Here is a 10,641-nt window from a genome sequence, read left to right as displayed (position 1 = left end):
AAATCTTCCGTTTTTAAACTAATTATATTTTTTTACTAATTTTTGTAAAATATGTATATATGTACTTCCATATAATTTTCGCATAATGTTATTCGGGTTAATAGTCAAATTCATTCATGAAAGATCACTTAATTTTTAAAATTAGTTCTCAAATAATTTTTTTAGTCATATTAATTTTTGAAAGATAAAACGTAAGTCAAATTGATCACTCCGTTAGTTAGATGATGATGTGTCACGTTAGTACCACATGACATGATGACGTGGTAGGTTAATACCACGTGTCACAAGATGATTGGTTGACGTATCAGGTCAGTGACACCTAGTACGCCACGTGTTACTTGACATGTAAAAAAGCTATTTATAATCAAAATAGTCCCTAAAAGTCTAAACGTAAGCAATTTTCATCTCTAACATTTTAAAAATTAATCAAATTAGTCCTTATATAATTTTTTTTTATTTTTTCTTCATAATATTAAATTTAAAATATATTTTAATAATACTAATTTTAATATTATTTTTTATTTTGTTTATTAAAGTCAAAAAATAATATTAAAATTAGTATTATAAAAAAAATTTTAAATTTAATATTATGAAGAAAAATAAAAGAAATTTATATAAGAACTAATTTGATTAATTTTTAAAATTTTAGGGATGAAAATGATTTACGTATGGACTTTCAGAGATTATTTTGATTATAAATAACTTTTTTACATATCAAGTGACACACTGACACATAGCGTGCTAGGTGTTACTGACCTGACACGTCAACCAATCATCTTGTAATACGTGGCATTAATCTACTACGTCATCATGCTACATGGCACTTAACGTGACATGTCATCATCTAACTAACAGAATGATCACTTTAACTTACATTTTATATTTCAAGGACTAATATAACTAAAAAAATTATTTGAAGACTAATTTAAAAAATGAGTGAACTTTCAAGAACCAAGAGAACAAACTTTTCTTAAGAACCCAAATCATCATAAGTAGAAGTGCTCTCCTCTTATGGATTTTGGAAGCTCTAAACAACATATCATATAATTTAGAACTTGTATATATCCTCTAGTCTTTGTCCATATGTCTTTGATGCTAGTGTTTGTCTTCCTCCAATGCTTCTACTAATATGTTTTTCAACCCCAACATAAATGTTTTTGTTAAATTTTCTTCAATTTAACATAAATGTTCTCTCCGTTTGTAGATAAAATTTACTCTGACAAATAAACTAAACTATGTAATTACACTATATATATGGTATTATGATTCATAAAAAGTACAAGGAAATATAAAAGCATCTAATGAAAAGTGATTAGTACATAAGAAAATTCGTTTAGCACATGTACTTGTAGCCTACCATCACATACCGAATAAATTAATTGATATAGAAGGCCAAATTGATGACCCCAATTACTTAATAAAGTGAATGCCATTTGTGGCAATAGCATTGTTAGAACTTAGAAGTTTGTTTCACTTAATGTGGGTAGTTATCAACAAATAGACCATGATAAAGCTTAATAAAGCACCTAATCAATACCATAACATTAAGCATTTCCATGAATAGACACAAAGTTTACAATGACTTCCTAATTAACAAAATATTCAATATTTGAATATGGAGTGAAGAAAGAAAGAAGGCAGTGGTTTTGTTAAATAAGAAGCAAAGAAATTGTCATTCTGGATTCTCATTTTGAGAGTTGGAACTTGGAGAGAGCTCCAGTGTAACAGGGCAGTGATCACTTCCATAAAAGCCTGCAGAGATAAAAAAAGTAATGTCAGGTATAGATGAAAAGTAGTAAAAGTAAAACTTGTAAGGTGCAGTGACACTCAATTTTCAATTAGGCCATTATAGTTCATAAATTTGTAATCATATCCTTATACTAAATAAAATTTTATAATCTAGCCCTTGAAACAAAAGTTAAGTATAATTACATATCCTTAACAATATAAATCATATTTCCCTTCATGAATGAAGAGGAATGTTTAGACAAATATGGAGCCAAAAAGGAGTGTCAATTCCATGAATGAAAAGCTTACCTTGTAACTCTATTCCATGTCCATGCATTTCGCATGCAACGATCCTGTCTTTGAGTTTTTCTGAAACTAGGAAATAGTCTATTCGCATCCGTTTTCCACGATACCTTCAAAGAGAAACAATCATAAGGACTAACAGGCCAAAGCTAAAGTGTGCTTCACATTACTCAAGTGCACTGGCTCAACATCACATTTAACTAGCAATAATGCTGAGAATCAACGGCAATGATATATAGCTCAAGATAGATTCAATTTCTTACTTTCCTATTGGGTTTCCGGACCATGAGAAACCTCGTTCCATGTCCTTGTCATTGTGCAGAAATCTGTAGGCATCTACCAGCTGTCCCCTGAAGGCATGAAAACTCTTGGTTATTGAATTGATATAATAGGTTAACAGACTGTAGGAGACCAAAACACAGGTTAAAAAAAAAAACAATCCTGAGTCTGAAATCTACTATCTTAAATTAGCAATTCTACTATGAAAATTTCTTACAACTGCACAATAACCATATTACTAATTAGATCCTAAGAATCTAGCTTATGATTGATTCAGGTATGAAATATAACAAATCTTGAGAATATCCAATAAGCAAATGATAAGTTGATAATAAGTTCAAGGGGAGGTATGGGATTTTCCATGCTGATATAGCAAACAAGAACACAACGACGAAAAAGAACAGTGAAGTCACTCACTCTTTTAAGATGTTACCAAATCGTCTTCTTTCAGATAAAGTAAAGCCAGGCTGCCCGCAATCCTGCATAAAAGATAAAAGCCAAATCATCAGGATTTTAATTCAGATATAAAATATGGAGAACTATACTGCACTATTTGGGAGGCGCTTTAAGGAAAACGAACTTTAAGCTTCAAGGAAACTTATGCTTAACACTGTACCAGAGCTTATATGAACAGGTCCTTGACGGGTTCAATATCTTTTACACCCACTCTTCATAATTAAGTTAAACTTTAGGAAAATGTGGCAAAAGTTTATACATTATTTACCTATTAAGCCTATACCATATGAATTGTGTGAGAGGGCAATGTAACTTAGAATATAAATCATCCTAAATCCAGACTAAGGTATCAAGATTTTAGGAGATAAATCTATCAAAGTCGAAAGAGATTAGTCAATCTTAAAGGGAACTTCAGAGTAAAGTGATTAGACCTCTTTATTTGGAGGAACATAGCCGTTTTGTTTCGCTGCACTGAAAAACTCTGGATGACTCACATCAATCTCTTCATGGCTGCCAACAATGAATTTATGAGAGGTTTACATATAATCTCTTCATTTGAAAGTATGAAAGTATAGATGAATTATTAAAAATATGGATGATATATCAAACTCCTTGAAAAACGACATGCAACACTCAAAATAATTCTCTGGTGTAAGATAGTAAAATAGAAATGGCCAAATTATTCATCGATAAGAGTTACTAGAATTCAGGATATGCAAGATGAATATAGGGAGGAAGATGTTTGGGGTTAGGTAAAACTATATTTAAGTGTTTTTTGTTTTGCGTGAAAACAATATTTAAAAAGTTAATCACAGGAAAAGTGTAACCTAAATGAATTAAGTTCATATAATGCATATAGATGCACCAAATGAAAAGAAAATATCAATATTAGTTATCCTCTCAAACTGTTTGAATTTCAGCTTTCTTCATGGCATGGATTCTAACAAAGAGCTGAACTTGTTTCATAGCTACAATGACAAGAATGAAAAGTATGCCACCAAACAAAGAGATTGGAATTTATTAATCTCATACTGCCAGAGACAAAAGGAAAATGGAGATTAGCTACCTCACATTTAGATCCCCACACCATATCAAAGGCTTGTCTGAATTTTGTGTAACAAATTCTAGAATCCTTTTGTCCCATTTTCTTCTCCTTTGAAATGAGTTTGGTTCCTCTTTCCACCCATTATTTGGAACATATGTATTCAACAACCGAAGGGTTTCGAATTCAACCAAGATTACTCTGCCATCTGGTTCATGCTTTGAAGCTGGCAGCAAAAAAAGTTTTCCATAAGCATTAAAGAAAACTTATTGAATATAATGCAATGAAAATATGTTCCAGTAAAACTCACTATCCTAATTGTCGTTTAGAACATCTAAAATTCATTAAAACACTAAAGTGGAAGTTTGAATGATATATGACAAGTTCCTAACAATTAAAGGCATTTCAAAATGACATGATAATTATATTTTGAAACCGAGGAAGAAAAATTTTTTAAACAGTAATTCTTGAAATCTTCAAACCCCTCCCGCACTCGTACTCGTACCCACTTCACCCTTAGTAGAATTCTAGATTCTCAATTCATTTCTTTCTTTCTGTTTCGTTCAGAAAAGAAGGTAGTAATAATAATATTATGGTAAAGTAATTCTTTGAAAATTGATCATAAGGATGAGCAAATCAACGCAGGATAGAAAATTAACGTCATTATACCTATTTTATCAAGATTGAAAAAGACATTTTTTGGTTTGAAGCATTTTTTCACAAATAGTGCTGTCCCTGCATACTTGGAATCTGCCAGAGACCACCAAACACGATAGTTCCCAAAAGGTGGAGCTGAAAGAGCACGCATCAATGCCTGCAACATTTTTTATCAAAGTCAGATAACAAATGAAAATCTTATAGTCCCATTCAGATAATGAAAAAGTTCCACTAGACAAAAATTGTCAAACCCTGTTTGAATAATCATTTTTATTATCAAATCCTCAGACTTGTGGCTCTACTAAGAATAACTCGAGTAAGCCAGCAGGTCAAATATATATAGTGCTAAGGATTGGCTCATAACTCATAAGTTATACATGATATCTAATGCATACTGAGACTCAAAATAACATGACAGAAAAGTACCGCCTTCTCTTCCCTGGACGCGGTTGTATCATCCTTAAGTTCTCCCTGATTTTTGGGTGTGCCCTTAGATCCAGCAGCAGGCATCCGCACTTCCTATCGAAAATCTGATGTTAGAATACTCAATATTCTTAATTTCTTACCATCAATTTTACTATAAAATCATAAGAATGTTCCCCAAGTCCCAACAAAACAGAACAAGTCATGGAGACAATTTACAACTAAAGCAGAATCACTTTCATGCTTATGTGAAACACCTTCAATTATTTGCCTTCCACAGAAACAAGTCATTTATAAGACAAGGGTTCATATGCTTGAGTTAGGAGGAAAAAACATTGATAATATAGCATTTCTCAGAAACTACACTTTCTATCTTCAAAGAAAAAGACTAATAATAAATAAAAATTGTATCTTTCAATTTTTAAGGATTTAGCTATACACCCTAATTTCTTTTATATGTAGCTTTCAATTGAAAAAATAAAAACTGCATTTTTCTTAAAAACAATAAAACAAACATGTCATAGGCATTCTCATGAAGAGCTAAAAAATCAACACAATAACCTAATCCATGATCCTCTCCACACAGATTCAACAAGAAAAACAAAAATTGAAAGTGTATTTGGGACCTGAATTGCAATGACGTCAGGATCAAAGGAAGTGACGAATTTGCATAGCTCAGGGAAGTTGTTCTTGACGCGGAGGTAGAAGCTGTTGGCGTTCCAAGTAACGAACTTCAATGGCTCCTTTTTCTTCTGAGTGTCAGTGTCAGTGGCATTATCGTAATTTCCTTCCTCTTTGGGCTTCTTGCATGAACCATCGGAGTCTTTGTTGATAACCTGGAAGAAACGTTTCATCTTCTTCGCTTCGTTCTTTCTTCACTCTTCTTCGTTCATCGATTTGAAATCAAACACTCTTTTTCAGTTCACTGTGTTTTGTTCTCAGTTCTGAGTGTAACAAGGTAACAACTACTAACAAATAGTGCTGTTTTTTTATCTCTTAACCTGACAGGTCAAGGATTAATTCATCGCTGATCTGAACTCCATTTAAGGGTTTGCCGCTAGCCAATGGGTTGCTGCATGTACAAGGCGGAATTCGAATTCTCAAGACTTACTTAAGCGGACGAGTGAGCTGACCATTCAACCAACCCAAGTTGGTTTGGTTGTTTCCTTTCTTTGTTCCACTGTTTCATGGTTAGTGAATAACGGAGAAGATTGGATTGTCAAACAAAAACAAATTTTGTGGACTATTTTGCGTATTTTAAAGTTTGAAGTGCGATTTTAAAAATTGTAGAGATTGATTTGGGTAAGAGGGCACATGTTAAAATTATAAAAAAAAAATTAAGTTTTCAATGCATTTGTTTTATATTAATTAAATAAAAATATTTAAAATTTTTCACTAGTAATAAACTTATTATGTGTCTTTAAAATACAAGTTAACTAAACTCTTTGACACTTTTTATTTATTTTCTTTTATCATTAATAATAAATTGTCTTTGCTAAATAAAATCTAATATATGGATCAAATAACATCATTTCTTTTGAGAATAATATTTAACTTATCAAGAGTGAATCTTCTTTGATGTTAGAGTTACAATATTTGAACTTGCAAAAAGTAACATGTTTATGGACACCAAATCAAATCCAAGGGTGGAAATAAGAATGTCAATCAATGTTAACAAAACAGACATGAATCATTAAGTAGAAGAAATTAGATGTTAAAATAACATTTCTCTTATGGTTAAAGCTTCTTTATACAACCAAATGGTGATCTTTTCATCATTGATTTGAAAAGGTAGGAATGAAAACATGAAAAAAAAAAAGAAAAAAGAAATTGGGCACTGATACACATAAGCAAAGTAGAGTTGAACAAAATCCTAAGAGCATGAACTGAAATATATAGTTTGTTTGCTTGCTAGCTCACATACTGCTTCTCAAGGAGGTTTCCACAGAATGCTAAATCAAATCTCTCCTCAGGAGGATCACCAATGAAGTCAAACACAGCATCTGCATTTAAGAAATCTTCATCTTTTGTATAGCTACAATTTAGAGAGAGAGGGTTAGTGGAAAACTAAGATAATGCAGCATTGTTAGTGTTAAAAAGTTTTAAACAGAAAGTCAATCATATAAATGTAATATTACATTAGCAAAAAAGAAAAATAGAGTAAAGTACTATTTTAGTCTTTAATGTTTTAGTTGAATCTTTGTTTTGTACCTAACGTTTAAAATGTAATATTTTTGTCCCAAACGTTTTATTTCATTACATTTTTGTCCTTCGGTTAAAATTAAAACTTTCTTCTTCCCAAAATACCATTTTTCCTCTATTATTATCTTGTTTTTCTTATTCTTCTACCACTTTCACTTTCAAATCACTATAACCACCACTATTACCACTAACAATATTACGATTTAAAGAGTATTCTTGAAAGAAAAAAAAATTGGGCAGAAGTTAAAATAGGACGAAATAAGACACTTGAGATAAGAATAGGTAATGTTAGAGATGAAATTATGGCTTAATCCAAATGTTAGGGACTAAAACAATACTTTATTAACAGAAATAACTATTTTTCATATCAACTAATTAAACAACCATATAAAAGAAAAATTCAATTGGATATGAAAGTTGTAGAATAAAGAAATAAATGCATTTTAGTATATGCTCTCATTGAAATAGAAACTTTCATGATATCCAACATTTCTATCAAACAAGTAGAAATTTTGAAGAACATAAAGTAGTTTTTTCCATTGTCATTAGAGAAAATTTTACCCGCTCTTTGTTATTATACACTTCATCCCTGCTCCTTTTGCAGCTGCTAGGCCTATGGCACTGTCCTCAACCACAACACATCTGTGGAAAAAAAGGGCATTTCATATTCAAATGTGAGATACCAATGAAAATAAAACAAATGAGTGATCACAAGCAACGAAGTTGTTGTGTAAGAGAGTAAGACACGTGACGTGTCGGAAAATCGAAAGACAAAGAAGGACAATTTGCAAATTATTAAAAGGAGTAATGATAGAATCCTAAAAATCTTCATAGGAGATCAACAAGCGCTGAAGTTGCAGTTTAAGACACACTTCAGTGCTTGTTGATCTCTAAAGACAAATGACACATCGAGGGACTATTTGCAAAATATTCCTAACAGTTCAAACTGATGTATAGAACCTAGCCAAGAATATCACAATGTTATGACATCTTATATGCAACAATTTTACCCTAAATTTATAGCCTATGCATTGTGAGGTACCTTGAAGGTTCAACGCCGAGAGTGCTAGCGGCTAAGAGATAGATTGCCTGTTATAGGAAGAGTGAAATGCAATTAGCTGATAAGATCTTGACATGTAGTACATTCAATCACTTACAATGAATGAATGCATAATTTCTCGAGTTTTGCCATGACATCGAAATCCAGCGAATTAACATTAGAAGGATAAAAATGTGTTACCGGATCTGGCTTTTTCCGGGGAACAACATCTCCAGCAAATATCTTTATCTTTTCTGCCCTCTCAGGCCCTAGCAAGAATGATACTATTGCAGAGACCTAAAAGCAACTCAAAGTTTAGGTCTATTGGATGAGATTACTATGTTGAACTTGGTATATCATGCATTAACGGAATCAAAAGGTATAGATTGAACCATAAGAAAATGACATACATCATAATTCAAATCCAATTGTATAGCACAAATTAGATGCATTGCTACAATTATACAGCAATGTCATCACAAAACAATAAGGTTACTTCTATTGAGAACTGAATCTATATATCTATATCTTATGAACTCAGATTCCGATAGTTCAATCGAGACAAAAGAAAACTATTTAAGGAATTGTGTAACTGATTATGCTTACCGCCTTCTCATTAGAAGTGCTGCACACTGCTACATTAACTCCTTGGCTTAAAGCCTGATCAATAAGCCTACATGTTTGATAAGAAGACACATATAATAAGAAAAGGCACACATATTTAGTGTATCTTGATAATGGGTATTATTTCAAAGAAAAATACAATTACTTCTTGAGTTTGAGTTGGCTTATATATATATAGCATAATCTGGGAAAAAATCTGTTTTCTGTGTTTTACTAGAAGCAAGTAGATATTTTCTTTCGATTCAGATTTTACGGTTTGTATTGGATATGCCCCTTTTTTTCCTTTTAAATTTTCAAAAGCTTATCCTAACACCATAAATAAACCATACAAATCGAAAACCATGTCTCATAATATAGTTTTATATGCAGAATAGGAGCAACAACTATGAACTCCTATAACCAGCTAGACACCAGGCTAAGAAACAAATTAACCAGATAATTAAGCTGTTTAGTAGAGACTAAGAGAAGTTGTTAAACTTTTTATATCTAAAACAGAAACCAGGGTTTGGTAAATAAGATAAAAAGAACAGATAGTAACCAACTTTGCAACACCTGGACGAAGAGGCAACAGCTTTTTCTCAATGAGAGCCATGAATAGCTCCGTCTTCCGCTTGTGGAGTGAAGCTATGAAATCTTTTCTTTCTTTTTCGCCTGTCGGGGCATTCGCCGGCCAACCTGTCTTGTTAAAGTATGCTGTCATCCTAACATTAAAAGAAAGCTACATCATCGGTTGCATAGTTCCATATTCAATCAAATAAGGAATTCAACAATGACAATGGCATGCTTTCCAACAAAATTTTGAATTGGGGGGGAAAGAAAAATATATATGTACCTTTCTTTTCCACCTCCAATTTTGAGCAGTTCTCCATACAAGTCCACATCCCAGGTCACACCTAACTCTTTCTGCATTTCCCAATCAATAAGGCACCATTGTTATTTGTTGAAGTAATCACATTCTTAAAAATATTTACAACCATGCTACGTTTACATAAAATATTCCTGTTAGCTCGCTAACAAAATGCAAATGGATAGAGTAACTAAGTTAAAGGTGAAGTAGTGCAAAGCAATATAAAGTACCTCTTGGAAGGTTTCATTGAAAGAAATGCGGTGGCCATCTTTCTCAGTGTCAACAAGAACTCCATCACAGTCAAAGAGAAGAGCAGAGGGAACAACAGTGGAAGAAGAAGAAGCAGCTGAACAGCTCACTCTAAAAGAAGAAACACTAACAATTCCCACTGTTCTTGGTCTTGTTGACTTAAGGGAAATTGTTGTTGGGGTGCCCATGAAAGATGATGATGGAACAGGAACAGGAACATGATCGTGGTCTTTGTTGTGTTTGAGGAGGCTATGTTGTGTTTTTGTTAAGAGTGAAGAAGAGGAGGAGGTAGAGATTATGGTGGTAAGTGCTGCCATTGTTACAACTTCTTCAATTCTTGTGCTTGCAATTGCATAACATCCTCAAAAATTGGTTAGAAGTTATATGGTTGTAAATTGGTAATGGTGGGGCCGTTAAAGTGTCAAAGGTTCAAACTTGGAACACAGGTTTTGGTTTTGGTGGCATGTCAGCAAGATTAGGCTGAGGCATCTGAGCAATCTCCACGTGGAATCCAACAAATTTGTTGAAGCTTTGAAGGATGAAACAAGAATTGGACATAAAAGGTTATCATTGTAAGTCTCATATTTCAGGCCCATTTATTCAACATCCATAGCTTTTATACATCACCCTAACTATCCACCAGCATCTTTCAATTACCCAAAAAAAAAAAGGGAAAAACAAGCATCTTTCATATCGTTTTGGTAAACTATTAAAAATAACCCTAAAAAATAAAACAATAACAAAACACTCAAATTTTATTAATAATATTTTACACAATCTCCCCTGACACCC

General features: G+C 32.5%; 3 protein-coding genes across 3 annotated transcripts in view; all 3 read right to left on the bottom strand.

The window, feature by feature from the left end:
• LOC107629350 (DNA-(apurinic or apyrimidinic site) lyase) lies at positions 1,365-5,872 on the bottom strand. Its single transcript, XM_016332126.2, has 9 exons — positions 5,515-5,872; positions 4,892-4,984; positions 4,478-4,622; positions 3,833-4,034; positions 3,198-3,276; positions 2,728-2,789; positions 2,295-2,381; positions 2,038-2,141; positions 1,365-1,752 (listed from the first exon to the last, which is right to left on the bottom strand). Exons 1-9 carry the CDS (start codon positions 5,740-5,742, stop codon positions 1,673-1,675), a joined length of 1,080 nt encoding a protein of 359 aa, XP_016187612.1. The 5' UTR covers positions 5,743-5,872; the 3' UTR covers positions 1,365-1,672.
• Positions 6,701-10,246, bottom strand: LOC107629351 (CBBY-like protein). The gene is made up of 8 exons (XM_016332127.2): positions 9,831-10,246; positions 9,586-9,656; positions 9,296-9,454; positions 8,736-8,802; positions 8,331-8,426; positions 8,133-8,179; positions 7,652-7,732; positions 6,701-6,923 (listed from the first exon to the last, which is right to left on the bottom strand). The coding sequence occupies exons 1-8, from the start codon at positions 10,164-10,166 to the stop codon at positions 6,800-6,802; spliced, it is 981 nt and encodes a 326-aa protein (XP_016187613.1). The 5' UTR covers positions 10,167-10,246; the 3' UTR covers positions 6,701-6,799.
• LOC107629352 (probable UDP-N-acetylglucosamine--peptide N-acetylglucosaminyltransferase SPINDLY) overlaps positions 10,290-10,641 on the bottom strand; it is a 5,302-nt gene continuing 4,950 nt past the window's right edge. The window contains exon 12 of the mRNA XM_021117708.1: positions 10,290-10,378. Within this exon, the coding sequence (XP_020973367.1) occupies positions 10,325-10,378 (54 nt within the window). The 3' untranslated portion in view covers positions 10,290-10,324. The remainder of the gene's footprint in view (positions 10,379-10,641) is intronic.

Source organism: Arachis ipaensis, chromosome B03, assembly GCF_000816755.2.
Source record: "Arachis ipaensis cultivar K30076 chromosome B03, Araip1.1, whole genome shotgun sequence".
NCBI lineage: Eukaryota > Viridiplantae > Streptophyta > Magnoliopsida > Fabales > Fabaceae > Arachis > Arachis ipaensis.
This window is presented reverse-complemented; position numbering and strand designations above follow the sequence as displayed.

Excerpts from the sequence above, each read along its gene's own strand:
- LOC107629350 (XM_016332126.2), bottom strand. The coding sequence starts at position 5,742 with ATGAAACGTTTCTTCCAGGTTATCAACAAAGACTCCGATGGTTCATGC. Across the intron at positions 3,277-3,832 it reads TGTGGGGATCTAAATGTGAG|CCATGAAGAGATTGATGTGA; the intron begins GTAGCTAATCTC and ends CATTGTTGGCAG. Across the intron at positions 1,753-2,037 it reads ACATGGAATAGAGTTACAAG|GCTTTTATGGAAGTGATCAC; the intron begins GTAAGCTTTTCA and ends TTATCTCTGCAG.
- LOC107629351 (XM_016332127.2), bottom strand. The coding sequence starts at position 10,166 with ATGGCAGCACTTACCACCATAATCTCTACCTCCTCCTCTTCTTCACTC. Across the intron at positions 9,657-9,830 it reads TCAATGAAACCTTCCAAGAG|AAAGAGTTAGGTGTGACCTG; the intron begins GTACTTTATATT and ends TGGGAAATGCAG. Across the intron at positions 9,455-9,585 it reads ATTGGAGGTGGAAAAGAAAG|GATGACAGCATACTTTAACA; the intron begins GTACATATATAT and ends TTTTAATGTTAG.